The 27,043-nt window shown below is 38.8% G+C and overlaps 1 protein-coding gene across 1 annotated transcript in view; it reads right to left on the bottom strand.

Moving 5' to 3' along the window:
- The window catches only part of meox2a (mesenchyme homeobox 2a), a 52,075-nt gene extending 25,372 nt beyond the window's left edge, over positions 1-26,703 (bottom strand). Inside the window, exons 1-2 of the mRNA XM_063043769.1 lie at positions 25,831-26,703; positions 22,440-22,612 (exon numbers count right to left, since the gene is read on the bottom strand). Of these exons, the coding sequence (XP_062899839.1) occupies positions 22,440-22,612; positions 25,831-26,323 (666 nt within the window). The 5' untranslated portion in view covers positions 26,324-26,703. The remainder of the gene's footprint in view (positions 1-22,439; positions 22,613-25,830) is intronic.
- Between the last annotated feature and the right edge of the window lie 340 nt (positions 26,704-27,043).

Here is a 27,043-nt window from a genome sequence, read left to right as displayed (position 1 = left end):
AACTGTGTCAGGCTGAATACCCGTGATCCACCCTTGCACACCGACTCAGGCAAGCTGTTGCCCCAGTTCATTGGGTCCATCAAGATTACCCATTGTATCAATCCGGTCACTTACCACCTCCATCTGCCAAAATCCGTTAAGATCTCACCTACCTTCCACATGTCCTGCCTCAAGCCCATTGTCCATGGGCCACTCAACCCACCTGAGCCAGCACCTCTGGAAACAAGTATGGTGGAAGGTGGTCCATTGTATACGGTGTACTGGTTGATGGATTCACATCGTCGTGGATGGGGTGTGCAGTACCTGGTCGACTAGGAACGGTACAGCCCAGCGGAGAGGTCTTGGGTGCCCACCCTGTTACATCTTGGATCCATCGCTTATCGAGGAGTACCACTGGACCCATCCAGATTGTCCAAGGCTGGCCATGGGGGTTGGGGGTTGGGGGCGGAGGGGTCTTGTCAGGTCTGCACATGCAGGCTCTTCCCAGTCTACGTTCAGTTAACAGGAGTCACTTGCCACTCACCTCTAACTCGTCACCTGCAGCCCATTTAAAACCCAGCTATCATCCACAGTCCTTTTTCACTCATACTAACTAGCCTGCCTCAACCAGCTGGTCCTAGCTTTCAGTTATCCTGTTGCCTGTGGGATTTGTATCTGTTCTCCCTTGTTACATGGCCCCTTGAGGCTTGGTATTTTGCAGTTGATTATTAAGATTATCGCTCACTGCTAAATCATCTCCTCTGCTCTGCATTTGGGCTAAATCTCCTCTCGACTTCCTGACAGTTCTGGGAAAGACCTCAGTGCTTACAAGGCTGTTGCCATTACAATATTATTGAAAGTACTGAATCAAGCAGTGATTGAGTTGAATATTTTAAGTGAGAACTACATAGAGATTTGGGGCAATTCAAAACCTGTAAATATCCTAAGAAAGATATCGCAGAGTGCTATAATTTACTGATGTAGCTCAGTGTAAACCAGTTACAAAAGATCTCTATTGCATCCCAGGGAACACAGCCATATAATGAGACATTGAACTGAACTGGTAACAACAGGAGAAAGAGACATCAAAAGCCATAGAGACCTAGCTAGTTCTAAAGACAATCCAGGAAGGAAAAGTTAGAGAAGATGACTTCATTATTTCAAAAAGGACAACAGGAAAGTTTCAGAATATGTAGAAACTCAAAGTGGGATGCAATGCAGTATGAAATACAGTGTAAGAGGCACAAAGATGGAAATCCTGAAGCAGCACAGATTGAGCTTGTGTTCTCTATAAAAGTATGAAGTAACTGTGTATTTATGGCTACTATGGTCATTGGTTATGAGCTTTTGGCTTCTTAAGTTTTAAGTTTAATATTGATGTTTACAAAATGTATCACACTATCTGCCGACTGTAATGGATGGTAATGAGGATAAAGACAATTATGTGAAATTTAGAATGACGGAACAGGATATGAGACTACATGTGCTTGAAGCCTACCTCAAGAAATGATTCATTAAGAAGGCCTCACGCACATCTGGCCTCAAAAAATCTTAAGCCTAAATCCTAAACCCCCTAAATACCTTTTCCTATATAAATTACAATATAGAATGGGGCAAGTGGGAGAGTACATTTTCTGTTTATAAAGAGCAGTCTTCTCCTCCGGTGCACTGATGTTTTGCATCAAACTGAAAGTTACAGCACCTAGTCATCCTTATGTCTCAGTGTCCACCAGTTACAAAAGGTCTCTGTTGCATCCCAGAGAACATAGCCATATAATGGGACATTGGACTGAACTGGCACAGGCAATAATAGTACTAGATGTACTGCACAATTTTATAGATTTCCACTGGCAATATTACCTATCAGGCATACATTAATTCACTAGCATAACTTATTCCATTGCAATGTGATAACACCCTCCACACAATTTTCCAGCCAAAGTGTAGATCATCTGATACAATTTTCACCAATTGTATTAGATACCTGTCTGAACAATGGAGCTACTTCAGTGGCCATCCCCTGCTATGTCAGCTGAGAGGTCTCATCAAAGGCGAGCTATGGCAGAACATTAGCAACAATCTGATTGCATCTCACCTGATCACTTCCATCCTGACTTTGCATTGACATGTACACTTTCAAATGAAATCAAGAATTAGTGCCAATGTTACCCAAGCTGACCACTTGCCATTCGTTCCTCTTGATGGACATCGGTAATCTAGTATGTGATTAGAGTCTGTAGAGAGTCTTCATTGTGATGATTGCTGAATGAGCAAAAGTTTACTCTTTAGCACTACACTGGAAGTAATCATTGGGTCAGAGAGAGAGTGAGAGACCAATTAATAGAGCTATACAGCATGGAAAGAGACCACAACCTTTGGCAGCTCATTCCACATAGCTATCATCCTTTGTGTAAAAAAAAAAGTTGCCCCTCACGCTTCTATTAAACCTTTTACCTCTCAGATTAAACCTGTGCCCTCCAGTTCTTGATTCCTCTAAGCCTAGGAAAGAGATTGAGTGATTTCACCCTATCTACAGTACTGTGCAAAAGTCTTAGCCACCCTAGTGACTTTGGCACAGTACTGCATGATCCTCATGATTTTATACACCTCTCAGTGTCCTACACTCTAACAAATAAAGTTCTAATCTAGCCAACCTCTCCCCATAACTCAGACCCTCAAGACCTGACAACATCCTTGTAAACCTTCTCTACATCCTTTCCAGTTTAGCAACATGTTTCAAGTGTGGCTGCACCAGCGACCTGTCCAACTGCACCATCAATTCCAAAATACTATACTCAATGTCCTAACTTATGAAGACCAGTGTGCCAACTGCCTTCTTCACCACCCTGTCTACCTGTGACTTCACTTTCAATGAGCCATAGTTGTAACCCAGGATCCCTCTGTTTTACCACACTTTCCAGGGCCTGGCCATCCACTGTGGAAGTCCTACTTGCATTTGACCTTCCAACATGCAAAACCTCGCACTTATCAAATTAAACACCATTTGCATTCCTGATGGGTAATACTATCAGTGGAAATCCATAAAATTGTACATTCCATTCAGTAAACTACACTTATTAATTTAATTACAGCAGTAACTACTTTCCTATGGCAGTTGGAGCTAGTTTTTGGCTGACTCAGATGATACACATGCCTGACTCAGAAGGAATACGATTCAAAACTTTGTTCAGACACTCATACTAGTTTAGAGAGGATAAAAAGTTTGACAGAGGAAGAGGAAGGGATTTACTGGAATGGAGTCTGGTTTGAAAGAATTCAGATATGAAGAGAAGCTGACGATTTTCACATTTGTATAGAGAAGATTAAGAGCAAGATTGACTGACATTTTCAAACCCACTGAGGCCTGTGAGGTTCTTTGCTTTTGACTGCCTTTTTTAACATTTTGGAATCTTACAGCTGTAAAGTGAGTACCTTGTGGGGAATCATCCCCAGGACACGTATGACACATTGAACCCACCGAAACTGCTGCATCCCTGATAGAAGCTGTTACCCCTCAACACTCATGAGCATTAACCTACTGCTCTGAAACTACATCGGCCACAAACCCCACTCCAGCCATCACCACCTCCCACTGAATGCCATTTATCCTTTGACCTATGGTGCCCCCTAGTTACCATAATTTCCCAGCTTCCCACAAACCACTATGACTCCTAGGACATCATTCCCACTGTCTCCTGACACCATTGAGCCCTGAAGTCCTCTTGATTTCTGCTAATTCTTCACTTTACCACCTGTGAATCCTATACTTGCTGTCCTGATTTTCCCTGCTCCACAACTCTCATCACTCTGTGACACTCATGGCCTCAAACTCCTCCTACACCAGCTTCTGACATTCCCAGTTAAGCTGCTTGACTCCTGATGCCCTGATTCTATTGCTGTCATTCCTAAACACCCAAATTCTGCAGTTCCCAGCTCCATTTACCCCAACTCTCAGGTCTAATAGTTAGGGATGGGCCATGATCTGGGATCAGGCTCTATTAAAGATCATGGGTAAGGGCCTGTGGAAGTTTTGGGATGAAAATCATGAGTTTAAAAGAGGCAATTTACTGGCCAATGGGAAAGGAGCCTGGTATCAGTTTATATTATCAGCAAGTGATAAGAAAGAGGGATGGAGCATAGGGAAAGAGAGAGGGATGAAAGAGGAAGAGAAAAGGAAAGGAGCAGCGAAAGGAGAAAAGGAAAGGGTGAGAGAGAAAGAAAGAGACAGAAAAAGAAGTGGATGAACAAGAGAGAGGGGGGGTAGTGGGTAAAGAGCAAGGTTTGAGAGAGCAGGATTGGGTGAGAAAATGGGAGGATGAATGAGGAAGTTGGGGAAAATGGAAAGAGAGGAAATGCAGAGAGACAGAGAGAGCGGGGAGGAAGGAAAATGGGAGATATCAATGTACAGAAGCAGCTGACAATGCAGAGAAGTCCAAGGCTCCAGATGTCCTTGGTTGAGGGCCCGTCTTTGATTTGCTTCTCAATTTCCAGCCACTCGCTCAGTCAGCGTTCCCTCCAACTCCTCTCTCTCTCTATCTTCTCTCACTATCTCTCTCTCTCCATCTCCATCAATTGGTTTTCTGATAAGTCACTGTCTGCCCCATGTTCATTCCTGCTTCCCCTGCTCCCTTTGTCTTTCCTTACACACTCGCTTTATTCTCATCCAAAATCATTTCCTCACTTCTCTCCCCATCCCCACCTTTATCTGAAAGGCAGGGCATTTTTCTTTTGACATTTTTCAAAAATATTAGTGCCACATTATTCTTGAAAAATGTGACTAAAACCACACTTAAGTCATAATTATTCCTTTGAATTGCTTGGAGTCCATAATTATAATTTTGGAATATAAAAATGGTGATCATATTATGCTACATTGTGCTGTAATGTCATATGAAAATTGCCAATAATTTACATCCAAAAAATGATGTTTCTATTTGTACATTTCATTTAATAAGTTGGTCAAAATGATGTATTTTTCCTTCATAGCTCTGATACTATTTCATGTTGTTATACTACAAAATGTAATTTTGGAGTTACAGCTGAAATTCCTGAGGATTTGGAACATTGTTTAAGGGTCTGAAGGTTCTTTTTGCAATTTGGGCTCAGAAGTAGCTGACCACAAACCCCCACTTTTTCTGTTTCTCTTTCTTTCTCTCTCACCCTTTCCTTTTCTCCTTTCTCTGCTCCTTTCCTCTTCTCTTCCTCTTTCATCCCTCTCTCTTTCCTTATGCTCCATGTATTTGAAAGTTGCTTCATGACTTGGATGACCAATTTGAAATGCTTCAAAATCAAAATCAAATGACTGTATATTAAATAAACTTAATTGCTTGTGATGCTAAATATTTGTATGAAGCAAGTGCAGACCTCAAGAATTAATCCCTCACCTCTGTTTAAAGCATCAACTAAAACGAACACTTCATTCATCCAATTATAGTTTGTGAGATCATACTTCGCAAATTACTTCTACAGTTACCAATATGACAACTGTCGCTAAATTACTGATAACAAAAGATGGAAATCAGCAGTTGAAATTCATATCAGTCATTTGCCCAAAATGTACATGCTGTATATTGTTGCAGTTGTATATTGCATTTGACTTTCAAAATGTTGTCCCAGATTACAGAGGAAGTCAATTTCAAAAAACAGGACACAACATAGAGAGACCACTAAGTCAGTGTGTTTGTGGCAAGAAGTTGAGGACAACGTTCTGCCCCACTTCTCAACTGCCTTTGCAGTTTCCCTCCCTTTCACTCTCAACCACCAAAACACATTTTCCATACAAATCTTGACAGCCCTGGACCTATATGTTTCTTTGATTTCATTCCTATAAAACCCTCTCCAAGGAAATCTTGTCCATGCTGCCCAGGAACTACCCAATTAACCCTATTCCTACGAAACCGCAGGACAGCCAATTCCCCTTCTGATCCACAGTTTTAACTGATATTATTAGGTTTTCTTCAGGTTTTTCTCAGGTATTCTTCTTATTCCCTTCAATCCATCTTTCATAGTTCACTCTAAACCCTTTAATTACAAGAGTTGCTATCTCCTCTCCAAATACTATTATTTCTCCAAAATGTTATAGCTTCCCAGGTCCTGTGATTTTATGTTTGAACCTCTGCAGAGATTTACTGGATCATTTCAGTAAATTCATTTCACTGAATTATCCCTTTCCAAAAGCATAAATGGTATTGCTTGTGACTGTGATTATGTAAACCTTCCTGACTAATCTGCCGCCTTTAATAAGCATAACCACGCCATCCTGCTCCAACTGCTCTTCACTGCAGCCAAACTGGATGACTTGGTATCATTTCTTTCTATCTTATCTGTAACAACTTCTCACCGCTGCATCATTGTCCAGGATTAATTCTTAACCTTCCAATACTATTTGTACATCTGGTTGCTCCTCAGCAACGTCACCTACAAACACATTGTTATCTACACGGATATGATCATATGTTCTTACACCTCACCACCATCCTTGACCATTTCAGTGATCCAAATGCATTGAACTGCTTGTCCAAGACCCAGGGCTGGAATTCTTCAATTCCTCCCATAACCTCTGTTCACAAACTATAAGGCACATTAAGTTCTCTGAGACCATGACAACATAATATTATCCATTCTTTTATCCCTTCCTCAGTTAGGAATCAGCCTGCAGAGGCCACCACAAGGTTATGAAACAGACTTGCAAAGCAAGGGAATGAGGCCAAAATGAAGTCTCCCGGAGGGGTAGCCTACGTGAGTCAAGAGCCCATAAAATACACTGCATTATTGGTAGCCCAATCAAAGGCATCATTTGAATAGCAACTTGAGCAAAGAGACTTTACACAAACTTTGATGACAATACAGACGGTTTAACCGTATGACAGAGTCAATTCAGAGTAACTGTGTCACACCATGAGACTATTAACAAATGAAAAGCAAAAAGGTCAGCACGAGACGCTGTACTGAAGCAAATTCAGTTGCTTCTGGTACAAAGAATACTGATGCAGTCAGTGAGAATGTCCAATTTTTGTGTGAGAGCTCAATTTTTACCAGGTACTTATTTTCAGTTTCCATGAATGGTCTGTCAGGGGTCCATGGACCCCTTACTTAATGGTATTGGTCCATGGCATAAAAAACATTGGGAAGCCCTGGTCTAAGTCAAGAGTAGACCGAGTGGACTGCTCTATATTGCACAGCAGCGACAGTTCAACTATTCTGCAGATTCTATATGGGATGTCACAGAAGGTGTGCATTTACTACTGTCAGCCCAACAGAGTGTAGCCAGATGCAACAGTACACAGCACCAGCCCTTCATCCCACGATGCTGCACACACTTTAACCTACTCTGAGATTAATCTAACCCTTCTCTCCCTCATAGCTCTCTATTTTTTCTTCCATCCTTGTGTCTATCTAAGGGTCTTTTAAATTTCCAAAATGTGCCTGCATCTACCGCCAACTCTGGCAGTGTGTTCCACATACCTACAACTCTCTATGTAAAAACCCTACTTCTGATATCCCCCCTATACTTCCCTCCAAACATCTATGACCCCTTGTATTAACCATTTCCATGCTGGGAATGTGTCCACTCTATCTATGCCTCCTATCATCTTGTACACCTCTATCCTGTCACCTCTCATCCTCCTTCTCTTCAAGAGATGGTGACAGACAGATTGAAAACAGTCAGTACAGAATTTAGAGTTTTAGAAATGATCAAGAAAGGGAAAGGTGGAGAAGATAGCACTGTGGCTTCAAAAGGTGCAGCAGAAAAGAAAGGGGCCAGTGTCTGCAGGGAGGCCGAGGAGTCAGGATGCAAGACAGGGAAAACGTAGGGGCACAAGATCTTTAAAACAAGCATATTAGAAGTTGTTTCAACTGAGTTCACAGCATCTAATTAATATATCAAACACAATGTACAACTACTCTAGTAAATGGAAAGAGTTATGATGCCCATCGTTGGTCAGGGTCGACCTTAGATATTGTGTCCCAGCTGTCTACATGATACACAAGCCAAGGCAGTACGATATGGAGAGCAAGCTGTTGCTCATGTAGCAGGCTCCCCCTCCCCACGCAGCTGATGAATCCACAGGAACAGCAGAGACCAATACAATTTGGCACCAACAGTGTTGCAGGAGCTGCTAGTCAGCAATGAACTCAATGTAGGACTGCCTTAAGGACCTGGATTTTTTGATTTTTTTTCCTCAAGGTTTACTCCCGAAGCTTTCCCCATGTGTGAGTATAGCCGCAAGGCAGCAGCGATTTGAGATCAGAGTTTTCCTTCTTCTAGATTAGCTGCCAATCACGGCTGATGAGCCTCATCTGCTCTAAGTGACTGGTTTTTAGGTGCGTGTAACCCGCATCTGCCCTTTTTACTGTCAGTAGAAGTGGCTTCAATGGGTTTAGTAGCTAAGCCACGCTTGAAGGCCAAAAGCTGAACCTGGTTTGCCAGAGGCTATTTGACACACATGCCATTCAGAGAATTTAAAAGGCGGTGGGTGCTTATTCCCACTAGCGCCCCCAGCTATAAAAACCAGGAGTTTTAAAATCATAAATTCACATAGTACAGAAACAACTCATTTGGCTAATTAAATCTAGTTCAACAATCAAGCATTTGTCTATATTAATCCTACATTAATCCTATTTACTTTTCCCCATATTCCCATCAACTCTTCCAGATTCTACCACTCATCCACACATCAGGGCAAATTACAATAGGCAATTAACCTGCGAACCCACATATCTTCAGGATGTGAGAAGAAATTGGAGCACACAAATGGAACCAATGCAGTCACAGGGAGGACCCACAAAGATCATGTGTACCGTACCCAAAGTCAAGATTGAACCCAAATTTCTGGCACTGTGAGACAACCAATCTACTAGCTGTACCACTAAAGAATTATGTGATAAACCCCTACCTAAAATTTCATGTGAACAATTTAGTGTATACAGGTGACACCAAGCAGATGATGGCCAAGGATATGTATTGTACAGTACTTACAATTAATTAAACAGTATTATAACAACAATTACAGACCAGAATATAAAACCAGATGTGTATAGCCCTAACGTTATCTTTAAACCACTAATAAATGGAGTGGAAATTCTAGAGTTAGTAACAGCTGCTCAGATTGAAGACTTCAGTGAATAGTCATGATAGAGTGAATTTGCACTAATAAAACAAAGAACCATTTCATTTTATAAACCTACATTGATGGTGTGGGTTTATTACTGTTTTTAGATTAGTAGTGAGGGATTTCCAATGTAGATGTGGCTTAAGGAACAGAATATACCATACTGTATCCCTCTTACATTGTTGTATCAGATGTTGCCATTAGTTGAAAAGCTTCTGCTTTCAACAAATTATGTTCACTTGATTGCTCTGCCGCTCAAAGTAAGCAGCAATATAAAGTGCCTACAGATACCCCAGAGAGCATGCATTAAAGGTGAGGGGGTGTAGGTTCAAAGCAATGTGCGGGATAAGATATTACACTCAGAGAGAGGTGGATGCCTGGTAGAGTGAGAGGCAAACACTTTAGAGGCTTTTAAGAGACGTTGAGAAAGACACATGAATATGTGGAAGATGGAAGGATATGGACATTGTGCAGGTAGGAGGGATTAGTTTTTGTTTTTTTTAATTTATTTTTTAGCTGGTTCAACACAACATTGTGGGCCAAAGGGTCTGTTCCTGTACTGTGCTATTCTATGTTCATTGTTTGAATTTAACGCTATATAAATAAAAGGAGTATTTAGGGAGAGGTTTGACACTATGGAAATCGATGCTTGGGTCAGCATTTTGGCTGAGATATAAATTCTTGTGATATTAATTCTCTTCCTGTTTCCTTGTGTGCTTTACCATTAGAGGCTCCTTACCAAAGATGTTTATTAATTGGGTTAGAAATGAAAGTCAATTGGAATTTATGCTTTGAAATTCCCAGAGTTTGATTTTTTTTCTCTCACCAGATTTATTCCTGTTTCCCTCCTGATTGCTTACTGGAATACATTTCCTTCTGCAACAATTGGCTTGCATCATTTCCCTAACACTGAGTATCAGTCGGCTGTGGGGCCATCAATCTTCTGTGCTGTGCCCCTGGTGTTTGCACATGTGCATTTCCAGCTGTAGTCACTGGCTAATGACCAGGAATGGAAGCTCAGAATAATTTTCCCATCCCTGACTTTAAAGCACATTATCCGTAGTGGTAGAGTGACCCTCCTGAAGTCCAGCAGAGATCCAACATTGGCAATCATCTCAGTGACTAAATCTGGAAGCCTCGTAGTCTCCATTGGAGTCATATAGTCTTTGGCCCTTAGAAACTGCACTAACTGTCATGTTAGTGACAACTGTCATGGGAGTGTATCTTTCATACACTCTTCCTACAGTGACTGTTCTCCCACGAGCTTCTCCCAGATTCTGCCACTCAACTACACACAAGGGACAATTTACAGTGGCCAACTACTCTACCAGCCCACATATCTTTAGAACGTGGGAGCAAACCAGAACAGTTAGGGGTAACCCACATACTCACAGGGAGAAGTTGCCAACTTCACACGGACAGCATCAGAGAGCAGACTGTAACGTGGGTCACAGGAGCTGTGAGACAGCTACACTGCTGTCTGGTGTGTCACCGTAAATGTCTAACTGCATCCTGAACATATTACATAGGGTCGCGGCCCAAAACATTGACTTTTTCATAGGTGCCGCCTGACCTGTTGAGCTTCTCCACCATTTTGAGTGTGTGTTGCTTTGGATTTCCAGCATCTGCAGAATCGGTCATGTTTGTAATTTTTAGTTTATCTTTTTAACAGTTGATACTGATATTTTATCAGAATTGAAAAAAGTGAGTACGATAGGCACAAAAAAAGACTGCAGATCATGGAAATCTGGAGCAACACACAAAAAGTGCTGGAGGAGCTTAGCAGCATCTTAGCAGTCGACATTTCAGGCCATGATTCTTCTTCAGGACTGGAAATAAAGAAAACGGAGGCCAGAATAAAAGTGGATTGGAGGGGGATGGGGGGAGGGGAGGGGAGGGGGTGGCTAGTGGGTAGCAGCATGGTCAGAGGTGAATCCAAATGAGAGATGAACAGGTGGGGGTGGGGGGAGGTGAAGTGGGAGTGATATGAGGAGCAAGGGTTTGATAGTTGAAAAGGGGAAAGCTTTGAGAAAGTGGAATCTGATAGGAGAGAACAGTGGACTATGGAGTAAAGGAGAGGAGGTGGGTAACCAGTGAAAGAGAGTTATGCGTGATAGGCAGGTCGTGAGGACGGGGGACGGAAAAGAGAAAAAGAGAAAGTGCAAGGTATAAGGGAAAACAGATGTGTGTGGGGGGGGAGGTGGAACATAACAGAGTGGTTACAGGAAATTAGAGAAATTCATGTTGGCACTACTGAAACAATAGGTGTGTTTTAAGCTGCAGGGAAAGGAGACAGGTAGAGGGGATAAAGGGAATATCTGTATTAGGACACAAAGCAAGAGAATTGAAATGACACAACCACAATTGTTGCTGTCCAAGAGACAATGGTGAGTGCTGATTTCTCCAGAAAAGGTGTACCTGAAAGAGATGAAAGAAAAGCAGCAAACAATGCCAGCTGTGTGAGAAGCAAAATATTACAGTAAGAACTTTGTACATTCTCCCCATGAGCGCATGGGTTTGCTCCGGTTTCCTCTCAACAGTCCAAAGAACTACCAGTTGATAGAGTAATTGGCCATTGTAAATTGCCCCATGATTAGGCTATGATTAAATCTGGGAATTGCTGGGTGAGCGGCTCAAAGGGCTTGAAGGGCCTACTCCAGGATGGACCTCAATCAATCAATCAATAAATAAACAAACAAACAATCAAGCAGATGAATTGAATGAATGATTGAATAAATAAAAGTGAAATAAAAGAGGATGCTGTGTATACTCATTGTTACAGAAGTTGCCTCACTGTTTCAAGGACAAGGTTCGATCCTGAACTCAGTTGTTGTCTTTGCCAAGTTTACACATTCCCTCCATGACCATTTGGTTTTCGTGTAAGTGCTCCAGTTTCCTGTGAGGACATGTCTGAGTAGAACTGAATAATGGACTGTTCCATGTCTCCTACAAAGAGAAAGGCATAGCTTGGACCCATGTGAGTTCTCCTGGCCAACAGTTTAATTTAGTGAAACTGAGTGGAGGCAAAGCTCAAGCTGTTCACTGTAAGAAAATGTTCAGTAAGTGAAGGAGAGTGACAGAGGAAGGGAATGTTTGAATATCACACATTTAGTTATTTCAATTGTCTGTACAACTTTACAGCCAAATTGTAAAATGGGCTCATTCATTATCACATTCAATCCTTACCATACATAGCTTTCTCCCAGTTTTCTGCTAATATTTTTGTCATTTGTGTAAAATATGCCTTTAAAAATACAGTGGGAAAAATGAACTTCTATAAATCAGAAAGTTATAGTCCGAGATCTCTGAAAGAGTATACTCCCTTTGAAATGACAAGTATGTCAGTATAAGGGGAAGCCTTCCTGGGTCTGCACCCAAAAGCATCAGTTAAAATCAGTTGCGTGATCATCAGTAAATTGGGCAGGTCAAGCAGTATTCCTGTAATCCAATGAGCTTCACTTCCGCTCAAATTAAATGAAAGAAAATCCAGGTGATTCCTTTTCAGGCAGCTGTTTTCATTGCTTGGATTTCAGATATCCACTGTTCTTGGGCATAGACTGATGTAATTTTCCCTATCTTAACTCTAAATTAAGAAGAAGCTACTGAGAAGAACTCAAAGATATTAAGGAATCAATGCTTGTATTTCAATGACTTATTCAATTTAAATGGACAATTGTAATGTCAATCTTTAGTGAAGTTTTTTTTATTGTTCCCACCATAATCTTGACCATAAAACTTTACAACCATAAGCAAAACCCAAATAACGTTACTGACAAAGTCTTTAAATTTGACTGTTAAAATAAAAACCTGCATGCACATCCGAAGGCTGTTAGAGACCTCAAAGTACTATCTGAAGAAGTACCAGAGGGTTTCTCCAAATGTTGTGGTCAACATTCCTCTCCTCACCAGCGTTGCCAAATAAAATGGTCCTGCTGGCTATTTAGTCATTACTCATTGTGCAGCTAGCCGCTGTGTTTACCCAACAACAGGAGTCAATTGATTCAAAAAACATTGATTCACAGTGTGATATATGTTAAGATATTTTCATGGTGTGGATGGCAATTAAATTATTTATTTTGCTTATAAGCAAATATTTTACTCTAAAGTCCATTTCAAACATGGAATGCAGCAAGACCTCCTAAGCGACTTGGGATTGGCCTTAACCCCTTAGTTGCTTAGTTACACCTTTCACTTATTTATTATTCTGTCATGGAATTGAAGTTATATCCCAAGGAAAGAACATAAATGATTACTTTTCCCAAGCCATGCTAATAGTGCAAATATAATTTTTAAGACTGTGCAGAATTTTACACAAAGTGGTATTGTCAATTTAATTCAAACAAATTTAAAAGTGAAGTTGTAAGTTACCTTAGAGATTTTCCCACTTATTTTCGCAGATTGGTACTTTAGTTACTTTAGTACTTTTGTTATTTTCGTTTTTGCCCCATTTTCATTGCTTGCTCATTTTATAGGATTGCTGTGATCGACTTTTTATCTGATATGTTTAATACAAATTGAGCTAGGTATTTTAAAGTGACTAAAGGATAGTTTATGAAGCAATGAGGACATTATTCAGCTTCACAAGTATTTCCATTTACAAGCAAAGGGACAGGAAGAATGAATAAAATGAACAGCCTTATCTATTCAAAAAAATTGAGAAGGAAATCTGTAAAAAAAATCAATGAAAGCAAGTATTAAGTAGTGGTGATTTAAACATTTACGTTATCATTCCCAAAATTATTTCACCTGAATACAGATGCTTTTTTTCAGGGGTATTAAATATTTAATTATTTCTGCACATTTTAAAAGAGATGACTTGCCTGAATGCTCGGGAAAAAAACATTTTATGTTTTTTTTTAAACTTTACCAATATAAATCCTAATGAACTCCTGGTAAATTTAAATGTTACAGCCTTTCATTCTGTGGGATAAACTGTAAAGTCCTCTCAAAATATCTTCTGCCAGCAATATATCGGTTTTACCTTTTTGTATCTAGTATTGAATCTTCCAACCAAACAACTGGTCATTGTTAGTTTTATTTGAGTTTGATTCTCAGTGCATTAAAGAACTTGGCATTTTAAAAGACGTGAAATGAATATCACATTGGAGATTCAGTATAAAGAGGAAGGAAACATCTTCAGGAAAATTCCAAAATTCCAATGCTAGCATCACCATCTGTTCTTCTGATTTACTGCACAGAAGAAGACTACCATTCTTACAATGTGGAGCCTTCAGAATGTAATTTTTTTCACAAATTTAGATGATTTAAAAAAAAACACTCTACTTTGAAAGTTTCTTTTCAAGAATCCCCCTTATTTCCCAGCATTATTGCTTTCTTATGATCTTAAGTGAGATGGGACCATGCAGTTAATTTTGCCGAATTTCAAAAACATAGATGTCATATAATAAATATAAAATCACTTTATCAAATGTAAAATCTCACCTATAGAGATGTATGAAGTAGATCAGGAAGTGAGTATTAGGAATTCCTAGATTTATGCCATCAAATAATAAGCAGAAAATAATCACAGTTAGGCAATGTATAGTCAATCAAGTATTAAGGATATCTAACTGAAGGCTCTATGTTGCAGAACCAATGGATTATTTATACTTCGCAATTATGCAATAGAAGGATTTCTTTTTCAGTAAATATGCAAAAGAATAATTATGTTTTCAATCTTCTAACTGGCACAAAAACTTAAAAATAATCCTTTTTATTATCTTCTGATTACCCGTTCAGTTCCAAATAAATCCATTCTATTTTGGGAAGTACATTGTATTTGGTTTCTTCAATCACACAAGATAAAGACAATGACGTGAAGGCAGAGCTGGTTATTGCTTTATTATTTGGCACTGAAGGTGTCAGACAACTCACACTTCGGTTTCTATCCCTCACTGAGCAATTTCAGCTATTAAAATAGTGACCCTGCTTTCAAAAACCTTGTGTGTGACCTTATATTCAAGATATATATCTGAAATATATATCCAATAATATACCTGATCAGACAGAGGTCACCGGACAGAGGTCTTAACAGACATCTTTAATATCTCTATCCACTGACCCTGCAGGCAGTCACCATCATTCTAGTGCCCAAGACAGCAACAGTAACTGACATAAACAATTACCTCCCAGTAGCAGTGACTTCAATAATCATGAAGTGCTTTGAGTGGCTGGTAACGGATCATATAAGATCCTACCTTCCAGCTACAATGGATCTTTCCAGTTCGCCTACCATTCAGTCAGTCCACTGATGATGTCATAGCCTCAGCCCTCCACTCTGTCCTGTCCCACCTAGAAAGCAATGCTTTATACGCCAGGATGTTGTTCATCGACTTCAGCTTGGCATTTAAGGTTCTCATGCCGCAGAGACTGGTTAGTAACTATCGTCATTGGAATTCAACAGCCCTCTGTAACTGGATCTTGGACTTCTTGACAGAGAGACCCCAGTCAGTCCGAGTTGGCAGCAACATCTCAAGCTCCATCATGCAGTGCTCCATCACTGTGTGCTCAGCCCACTACTGTTCACATTGCTGACTCGTGACTGCACTGTCAGATCCAACTCAAACCACCCACTCTCTCACGGCGGTGTCTGAAAAGAGGATGCTGTCCAAGTTGCATGCCATCTTGGACAATGCCTCCCATCCACTACATAATGGACTGGTTGGGCACAGGAGTACATTCAGCCAGAGACTCATTCCACCGAGATGCAACACAGAGCATCATAGGAAGTCATTCCTGCCTGTGGCCATCAAACTTTACAACTCTTCCCTTGGAGTGTCAGACACCCTGAGCCAATAGGCTAGTCCTGGACTTATTTCATAATTTACTGGCATAATTTACATATTACTATTTAACTATTTATGGTTTTATTACTATTTACTATTTATGGTGCAACTGTAACGAAAACCAATTTCCCCCAGGATCAATAAAGTATGACTATGACTATGACTATCATCAAGTTCACTGATGATACCTCTGTAATTGGTCTCATCAGCAACAATGATGAGTCAGCATACAGAGAGGAGAGGTAGAGGTGCTTATCAAATGGTGTGAGAACAACAACCTGAGTCTCAAGGTGGACAAAACAAAACAGATGACTGTGGACTTGAGGAAGGCACAGGTCGACCACTCTCCATTGCACATCAATGACTCTGCCATGGAGGGAGTGAAGAGCACAAAATTCCTTGGTGTGCACATAGCGGACAATCTAACTTTCTCACTAGTCAAGAAGGCACAGTGGCATTTACACTTTCTGAGGAGACTGAGGCGTGAAAGTCTCCCTGGCCCCATTCTAACAACTTTCTACGGAAGTACCATCAGAAGAGTCCTATCTGTCCGCATCATTGTGTGGTGTGGAAGCTGCAAGGCACCGGACCTCAAGACCCTACAGAAGATAAATAAAAACCACCGAGAGGATCATTGGGGTCTCCCTCCCCATTATTTGTGACATTTACTAGAAGCATTGCAGATGAAGGACCTAAAGCATTGTTGAGGATCCCCACAATCTCTTTGACCCATTACTATCAGGAAGGAGGTACAGAAGCATCAGAACTATGACTGCCAGTCTGGGTAACAGCCTCTTCCCTAAGACTGTGAGACTAATGAATACCCTGCCACCACTGAGGTCCCATCATTAGGACAGCAAGCTGTTTACTGTCTACTGTGCTGTTTACTGTTTACCTCTGCTTCACACTGCATTCATTTTGAATTATATTTTATTAACATATTTATGGTAATATTTTGGTTTATGTGCTGTGTGTGATTTTTGTTCTGTGGGTACTCCATGGTCTGGAGTACTAGTGTTCCGTTTGATTGCACAGTCAGATGACAATTAGCCTGAAATTGAACTTGAATTTGATATATTCCTTAATATAGTCATTAGCTTTATTAGACAAAGACATGAATAGTTCACTTACCTGTAAAAAAAAAGAGTGCCTGCGTGAGTATGTACCTGTGTTTGATTCTGTGTGTGTGTCTGTGTGTTTGTTTATGCGTGCGGGCGTGTGTGTACATAGATTTATGTTTTAAATAGAAACAAATCTATGCTAGTGTGACTCTGTGTGTGTGTGTGTGTGTGTGTGTGTGTGTGTGTGTGTGTGTCTGTGTGTGTGTGTCTGTGTACATAGATTTATGTTTTAAATAGAAACAAATCTATGCTAGAGTGACTGTGTGTGTGCACGTGTGTGTGTGTATGTGGGTGTGTGTGGGTGCGTAAGTGGGTGTGGGTGTATGTGTGCGTGTGGGTGTGTGGGTGTATGTGGGTGTGATATTGTCAAAAAGGTATGAAGCTGATAGATGGTTGCTGAATCGGAGTGGTCATAGATGAAAACATCTGCAACATGCTTTATTAATCTCGGTCATCTCTGGAGATCCAGCACTTTGGTGGAAACCTGCTGATGGAGCAGCATTGTAAAAATACACCCTATCGGACAAGGATATGGGTTGGTCAGATTCCAATACCCATTGAGCATTCTCAATATTGAACCATTATGTCAACACGAGATCACTCCAGCCTTCAAGCTTGATCTGCCATTTATTAAAATCACAATTGCAATTCAATTCTACATGCCCATCTACCTGCAGTAGTCTTTCACCAGAAATCAATCTGCCTCTGCCTGAAAAAAAATATTATGAGGCTCTTTTACCACTGCACTTTGAAGAAGAGCTCCAAAGATGAAATCACAAGAGATTGCAGATGCTGTTGTTGTTGTTGCAGAGTCAAAAGACTGATCCTCTGAATAAAGGATTTCACCTCATCACGTAAATGGTCAACCTTTGTTTTTAATCAGTGAAACTAGTCCAAGTCTTCCCACAGGAGAACACATTCTTTTCACATCAATTCTGCCATTCAGGAGCTCATATGTTTCAATAAAGTCCCTTCTCCTGCTTCTAGATATCAACAGATGCAAGAATAATCTGGTCAACCTTTCCTCATCCACTCTACTTACATAGCCTCCACTTTTACTTCATCAATCAAGACATTTAGTCTAGAATTGTGAGCATTTATTTGTAATGTTTATTTCAAAATCAGATTGGACTTAATAATATTAAACAAGTTTACTTAGGACAAGACGAATAGATTTGTGTATCTTTAGAGAAAGTTATATATTATTCAGTTTCTTTAATTATAGTCTTCATTTCTCAGGTTTGTTATCTAATAAATATTCAATATTTTAATTCTAAAAGGTATGGTTGTATTCTCTCAGCACAGGCTGCCAACACTTGCAGCTCCTAGACACAAATTAAAGAATTAGATATATGTTCTAATCTGTGGAGAATGGTTTCTGTAGAAAAAAATATCTGGGACAGATCATTGGTGATGTAAGTATGCTAACATCGAAAGAAAAGGATGAAACAATAGCACAAGTAGTCGAGCTGCTGCCTCACACCTTCAGTAATGTGCGTTCGGTCCTGACCTCCAGTGCTGATCATATAGAATTTTTTACTTCTTCCTGTGATTGTGTGAGTTTCACCCAGATACTCTGATTTCCTCCCAGATTCCAACGTCACCCTGATTAATAGACCAATTGGCCTCTGGAGGCTTTGGGGAGAGCTTATAGGAATGTGGGCAGAATAACTGAATGGGATTAGTATTAAATTAATGTAAGTAAGTGTTTGATTGTTGGTACAGATTCACTGGGACTTCAGACTATTTCCATGCTGTATTACTCAGTGTCTTGAAATAATATTTATCTTGAGAACATCGCAAAAGAATTGAATCGGATCTTGAGATGCCAAATAATCACAATGCCAGAATTAATGCTGAGCATTAGAAAACTGCTTTTTATAGTGGGATAACCTGAAGTTACTATTTATTTTAAAGTATAGTTTACTATTCTTCATTAATATTGATAAAGCATGATGATAAGGTGTGATTTTGGGGCAAAACTTAAACAGCCTCAGCGAAAAATTAAAAAATAAAGAACACTATTCTTAATTTCTTATGATCCTTGGCATTTCTCATTTCAGCTTTCAATACCTTACATTGATTTTTTTTTTGCTACACCTATATTTTAAAAAGATTTCAAGAAACAGAAATCTATAACCTTTGTATATAAATGACAAAGTAACAGTAATGACAAGCATTGTAATAGCCTGACAAAATTAATTAATAATCAAAGATATTGTGCAATCATTTGTGTTATAACTTAATGTTCGATACTGCACAAACTGAAATCACAGGTTGTAGTGAAATATTGTTTTAACCACTATTTCTGCTCTATAAAATACTGCAGGCTTTGCGCAATGCTTGAAACACACCGCTTGCTTAGCTGCTCAGTTAAAATTCCAGATGGCATTGACACCTAAAGTCTTTTCAACAGGCTCCTGATTTGTACAGAAGACCATTAAGGTCAGAATGTTTCCAGTAAAAACTGGTGATTAATCATGAAGCTATTCCTGAGTTACACTACCTTTATTCTTGACAACATCCAGGAAAAATGCAAACAAAATATGAATGATTATATTTAATTTGAACTCCAATTAGATTCAAGATACTTCCAAGATGAAATGACTTAATGGGGTAGATGATGAAATCATTACACATTCGTAAGCCTGATTTGAAGAGAGCCAAGCTATGAGTTTGTTCAGAAGGTCTGTCCAACCAGCTAAATAAAGCTGTAACTACCCCATTTCCATGAAATATTCAGGAAATATAATAATTATCTGTGCATTTGTTGGAATTGTGTGAAAATAATTTGTGTGTAGAAGGCAACATTGACGATGGACTGTGGAGTTTATGTGTTGCCTTTTGAGGTGTAGAAGAGCCACTTTGTCAGATAAATGGTGTGAAGATCCACTTTATTTTTGAGATAGAAAGCAGCATTTAAATTACCTTCATTTACTACATGCCAAATACTATCAGGGGTTATATTACTAGCTCTACTTTTATTCATTTGTGTAACTTTCTAAAGATAATGCTATTTTTTAACTGCTCTCACTGCAATTCTGTAAAATGTAAGGTGTTATGAGATTTTGATGGCAAACTAAATAATTCACTATTTTTAACCCTAGATTATGTTTAAGTTATGTTTTGGGGATGACCTATGTTGTAAAAGCAAAGCAGAGTAATTTCATTACTATTTCAGCAATACAATAGAAATCATTCAAGGATTAAAATGAGTCTCAACAGTACACGTGTGAATCATTTTTGTACTTTAAATTTCAAAATAATACAATCCTTTTAAATTGCTTAAATGTTATTTACTTCAAGAGAAAATATTATTATTTCTCTAAAAGTTATCAAAACATGTTACATTGCATTACCATCAATAAATGGTGTGACTTTTGAGATATATTCATATATAATGCTCTATTATTTTAATTTTATTATAATTTTCATTTAATCCTAAATATACAGATTACCAGATGTATTTTAAAGTATTGATGCATGTTGTAGAAAAAACTACGAAAATTGGTATAAAACTTTGGACCAAAATATCACAGGAAGTCATTATTTAGTTAATGAAATAGAAAATGCTGGAAATGTGCAGCAAGTTAGTCAGAAAATTGGAATGTGAAACAAGGGTTAACATTTCAGCTTGATCTTTCAATAGAACTGATAAAATCTGTTATGAGATTATGTTAACAAAACGCATTCACTTTGAGCATTTGAGGAAAATTGATATGACACTGTGCATTTATATTAGTACACTATAGGTACCCTGAGTTGTCTTCAGACTTTCTTTTTAAGAAACTATAAGAGATCCAGTGATGTACTTTTTCAAAAATTTAGCCATCACTGCTGTGTTTCTTATTCAATATTTTAACCCTGCCCTATATGTCACTTCGTCAAAATAAACTTCTAAAAATCTATTTGAATACGCAATACTTCCCTATATGTTGCAGCCAAAGAGTTAAAACATTTTGAGCAGTTATACTAGAATGATTTCTAGCCTCTCATTCCTTTACAACAGTAATTTAGCTGAAAGTGTGTGAGCTTGATTTAAGAGGTGACAAAGATCAAGGAGTAGCACTTAAGTATATTTCATGGTTTATGTATAGCTAGAGGAGTTGTGAGTAATAATGATAATTTTAATTGGGATTTTGTTATATTCATGAATATTTTCTTTTTATTAAATAATTACTTTTCTATTATGAATGAGTAACTGTAGGAATTTGATGACAGACTAAATTAAAATCTGCAAAACTTCTTTTTTTTTACTTTATTCAGTGCTTTTTACTTACCAGTAATTTATAGTTTGCACTCTATTCATACGTGTACCACATTCATTACCACTTCACAACGCAATCAAGGAAACTACGGATGTATAAACAGTGGGGTGTTAATTTCTAAGATCAAACTTTATAGCAAATAATGTTCACCTCCTGCTCAGAGTCTTGTGCGGGCTACAAGTTGGGAAATTCACCTCAGGCTGGCATAAGTATATTCTTAATCCTAATCTCTTGTAAAATTAGGAGCTCAATATTTGGCACAGTCATATATCATTGCAAATAAACTAATGGGTGTGCATGATATGATGGTGATGTAGCTTTCATTCCAATATCTGAGAGAAGTTTCATCCAAGTGATTTTTTTTAATTAGACGCCTAAGTAAGTACAATAGTAGAATAAATACTTCGCTTCAATTTTTTTAAGGAAATTATTGCCTTAATGAATGGAAGAAGAAAATCAACAAGTCATATATTTACCATGTGAAGTGGCAAAGAAGTAATGTTTTCTGACAAAAACTACATTATTTCAACACAGATTATAGCCTCCTATTCCACATGTTTATAATAGGGAAAAAATTCTAATAACTTTACAGAGAAATAATATTCCTTTAAAATCACCTGATCCCTTTCCTGCCACAATCTGACTGGATAATTACATTTAACCCTCTTTATTTTTTTAAACAGACACATCAAATTAAGGAGAAATTAAACTAAAATAACACATAGAACTTTGTATAATTAAAATATAAAAAGAACCAAAAATGGAGCCATGGATGGAGATGATGAAAAAGTAACTGAACAGGGGCTAAAATTAGAGCAAAAATTTACAGAAAATGATTACTTAGAGGAAATTGACATATTGCTACCTAATGCAACCCCTCTCTCCGCTCATAACTGTAGACCAGAATAGCTTGATGCACATCAGTCTAGAACTGGCTTGCCTTGTTTGATTTCAGTACAATATGGCACGTTAAGAGAAATGAGTCGGTAAACTTGAGACCTAAGTTGACATTTCTGCGACATATTAAAACTCTGGTCATATAATTTCAGTAAAGGTTAATTGATTGTTACACTTATCATTTATCTTTGTCAGTCCATGCTGGATTCAGAAAAATATGCATTTTTCTGCCTCTGTTGAATTCCTGAAAATATTTGAAATCAATAGGTATCTTACCTGTCTCTCAGTGAGGTCCAAATTTACTGCTATCTCATATCTTCGCAGTCTAGTCAGATAATTGTGATGAGCAAACTCAGCTTCCAATTCTCTAATCTGTTCTTTGGTAAAGGCTGTTCTTTCTTTCCTTGGTTTGCTGTTCACCTCTCCCTTGTAACTGCTGTCTTGCGTCTCTATAACCAGGACAATAAGAAGTACAATTTAAATTCCTGATATTCACCTCAGCAACAAACCTAAACTTACTTTTAAAAAGACCCTGCCTTATTAAAATGCCTTAAACAATCCTTAGGATATTCCAGCAATGTTAAAGCTAATGGTGTTATTTTGATGCATATCAAAGATTGTGTTGTAGGAAATATGACCGCCCAATTGTGTGTGTAAATGTGTTGTAAACAGCAAAATGAAAATGTCTAAGTAATTACTGTATTGGTGATGTAAGTGAGAGATAAACGTTGTCCAATTATCATGAAGAACTTCCTCACCTTTGTCCAAGATAAGGCTTTTGTCCTGTGTTTAACAGCTGTATGAAATGCAGATGTGACTTCATTTCGGAAGTATAGTATCTGGCCCCCGACATTTCTTGAGTATTATACTGTAATATATTGTAACTAAATATATATGCGCCAGTATTTCAACACTAAAAATGGATAATCAATGTTGATTGTATAAAATGCCAAAACATCTTGCGAGAACCTTTTTAAAACAGTGCCATAATCAAGTATACATATTGAATATTTGGTGCTGATTGTTCATAATTGCTCTTTATTTGTGATTTTTTCACTAACAACATGTATTGCCATTTGACTTGAAAGTTATTGCCAAGAAAAGTACTTCATTTCACTATAATTACTACCCAATGCTGCTGGCACATCGACAAGTTAATGAAGAAATGCTCTATGAATTAAAATACATATCTCAGCAGATCTCTTGGATTAAGAAATCTGCAAATCTGTATGGACTTCCAGCGCAGTACCAGAATTACCAGAGGGAGACATTGGTAAGTCATTGCAAGACTTTGGCAAAGTAATTCTTACCTGGTAACCAAAGTCACATTTACCACAAATAGATATAAAATCACATCTTTTCAAACTAAATCAATCTTTTCAAATTATATCAAAATTATTGTTCATAATATTTTAATAAATATTATATCCTCAATGAACCTATTTGCATGCTGTATGTTTGTAATGCAAATTGAATGGTTTATTTTAGGATCAATAACCTTTTTAGCACATTCCTCTGAAATATCATATTAATTTTTCAAAATATATATTGATTATTTAACATGTCACAAAAGAATTATAATAATCCAGATAATCTACTTTTCTTATTACCTTTATTTAATCGAACAATTAATTAGAAACGTAGGATCATGGATATACGGCACAGAAATTAACCCTCATCGCCCATGGCCAAGGCAGACATTGATGCATTCATTGGCTGCTTCCAAAACAGACAACAAAAACAAAATAGGACATCACAAATTTCCAGATATCTTTGAGATAAAAAGTTCTTGCTAAAAAGAATATGGATATTTAAGCTTTAAAATAAACTTCTTGTATTTAGTATTGTGTGTTGTTACATTCGCTAGTAAACGTACTATCAACATCGCATTAAAGTTATAGCCTGATTTATAAACTAAAGTTTATTTAAATAATATAATGAATGAAAAGTAATTTTAGTTTGAGAATATGCAAACGAAACTTGGACACGATCTTAATGACTTGCCGTTTTGCATTTAGTGACTGCCTTACACTACATTGAATTATTCTGCAGAATTTCGCAAATTATTTACATCTTCTCGGTCTCTTAAGTTTTTGATTCTATTTACTTAGCACTGAGTGGACTTCAGGAAGGCGATCTCCAAGAGACTGAGGTAATTACTGAGACAGAGCAGCTTCTCCACGTCTCCCTCCGACTGAAAACCTGCATCTTTGTTTACATCGCGAAAGGAATACAAATAATCCGAGCAGCAAAATGGAGCCGACGGCAGGTGTAAAAACACTCCATAAAGCCCGCGCCTTTGCAACTTCAACTTTCAGTCTTTGTAGTGAAACTGAAAAGGACTTTTATATTTCCTGCCTATGCTCTATTTCTGTAAGATTCGGTGATGAATGTGGGAATCGGAGGAAATGTAGCCCATTAACCGACGATAGATTTATGTTACAAAGTAAATCTCAGTAAATGTTGGCATAAACCTTCAGGAGAATTGTTTCTATGAAGAGGATATATTGCGTTCCGCGTGTTCCGTCTCCTTTGATCTAGCTCTTCCAGTTACATTTTAAAATAATCATTTTTACTTTTTCCCAGTTAAGGCTATAAAAGACATAGCAATCTTCTCCAATAGAAAGTAAAAAGGAGGGGTGTCTATTATATATTTAAAATATTTTATTTGCTTTTAGTGAAACTCGAGTACTTTAGTGTAAAGAAGTCTATTCCTGATATCCATGATTCCTTATTTAAAGCTTGATTGGGTATCCAGCGAAGTGACCATTTCGGTTATAAATATTACTACCTATTAACTATTAAACTTCTTCACTAGAATTGTCTACATCGGTTAGAATTGATGAAGATAATGAAACCACGAAAAACTGCACCTTGTAACGCCCGGAAACGAAACTGCAGGAACGTACATGGAGGTTATCGAACAGAATCAGGGCATGAATTAAAATGGAACGTTCAAGAAGTTAAGTTATTATTTCTAAAGGTATATTCGCGTAAATTTATTGCAAATTGGAGTTCACTGCGTTAAAATGAAGCAATGTTGACATGAGTAAAATCTCGAGTACCAAACCCTGCATTTCGGTGTATATGAAACTGATTGTACTCAAATTGGTTCAGTTTCAAATGCACGTGAAACAAGTACCGATAGCTTGGATTTTAATTTCACTTGATTCGGAAAGTGACACCGTGGTTGAATCGCGGAATTAATTTTAAAATCCCTTCGCAGTTTACTTCGGTTCAATGCCTGAGATTCAGCAGCCTCACTCGCTGAAAGAGCCTTCTCGCCGCTCTGCAAGTAACCTATACAGTGCAATACTTAACGCTGTATTTGTTTGTCGGACTAATTGTGTTAATCCGCAGTTAAAACGCTGCTTCATTTGCAACAGAACTCTTCTGCGAAGAGAGAATCTAGTAGTAATCACATTTTGCAAATTAACCCAAAACTAATCTCCGAGAAAACAAAATCAAATTTTGGATTTGATAATGACCATTAGTTGGTGGGACCAATCCGATGAATCAGTATTTGCACGATCTTATTCCAAACAAAGGATCAATTGACTCTGAAGAATCTGTAGATGTTTGATCAGAAATAGACGGATTGCACGGTGCATCGATAGTTGCGGGTTTGACCCGTTGTCCCATGTCCCCGATTTGCTGGCTTCCTTACCTGAGCCATCGCTTTTCCTCTTCGGGTTCCTTTTCTCCGATTCCACGGGGGTGTCCGGCGGCCTCACGTAATCCCCAGGAACACTGGATGCCACGTTGGGGTTGTTGGCAGTCAAGCTGGGGTTGCAGTCCACCAAGTTTGGAGGATTCGACCCTAGATCGGGGGGGCCCGACTCCGGTTGGACACAGAGAGCGTGCCTGGCCAGGGGAGGGGGCGAGGAGATCTGGGGGATGTGCCAGGTAGCTTGGGCAGCTGATTGCTGTTGCTGCTGTTGGTGACCTCGGTGGTGATGATGTAGGTGATGATGATGACGCTGAGCTGTAAACATGTTTTCTTCATTAGGAAATCCAGCTATGATACAAGAAGAAGACAGGTCTGGAAAAGCCACATGGTCTGATCTTCCGTTAAGAGCTAGTGGAGATTGAGAGAAGTGGTGCAGACTCTGGGCTGGGGTATGTGAGCTGCGCAGGCAGCTAAATATTGTATGATCCATGGTAGCAGGGTTTCAAATTCCAAAAGGCTGGAATTATATCCAAAGCACCTTCGATTTCAAAGTAAACAGCTTCCAAAAATGCAAGGGTCTTTAAAAGCGATCTGGATCAATCGCTCTTTAACAGCCGGTGATCTCAGAGTAAACGCACACACGCACATACACACACACATACATACACACACACACACACATATATACACACATACATACACACATACACACACACACACACACACACACACACACACACACACACACACACACACACACACACACACACACACACACACACACACACACACACACACACACCAGCTAACCCTGAATCTCGGATGACAAGTGAAGCCAATCGCACGTTGTCCCAGGAGCTAGTTTAAGGGGGAAATCGTGGAAGATATATAAATAGCTGGTAACGTGAGAGGGGGGCTGGATCTTAGGCGAGGTCTTAACCACATGTGAAGCTACCTCCAAAAAAAAATCAGCCCTATAAATCATGGCAATTAACGACCGGAAATTCGCAGGCGCAGAGAAACAACTTTTCTCAAAGTTAAGGGGAAGCTTTCCTTTTTTTTGCATCGCGATAGATTGTTTTGATTTGCTGCTGGTGAATTTAAAACTTGGTGCGTTTGCAGTTAACGGTTGAGGTGGAAGAGGAGGCGGGCTGTTTTATTTCCAAAAAATTTCTTGGCACCTCCAGGGTTTCAGATATCCAGAACGTTT

This window comes from Mobula hypostoma, chromosome 3 (genome assembly GCF_963921235.1).
Source record: "Mobula hypostoma chromosome 3, sMobHyp1.1, whole genome shotgun sequence".
Lineage (NCBI taxonomy): Eukaryota > Metazoa > Chordata > Chondrichthyes > Myliobatiformes > Myliobatidae > Mobula > Mobula hypostoma.
The sequence above is the reverse complement of the archived record's forward strand: the minus strand, read 5'-3'. Positions and strand labels throughout refer to the sequence as shown.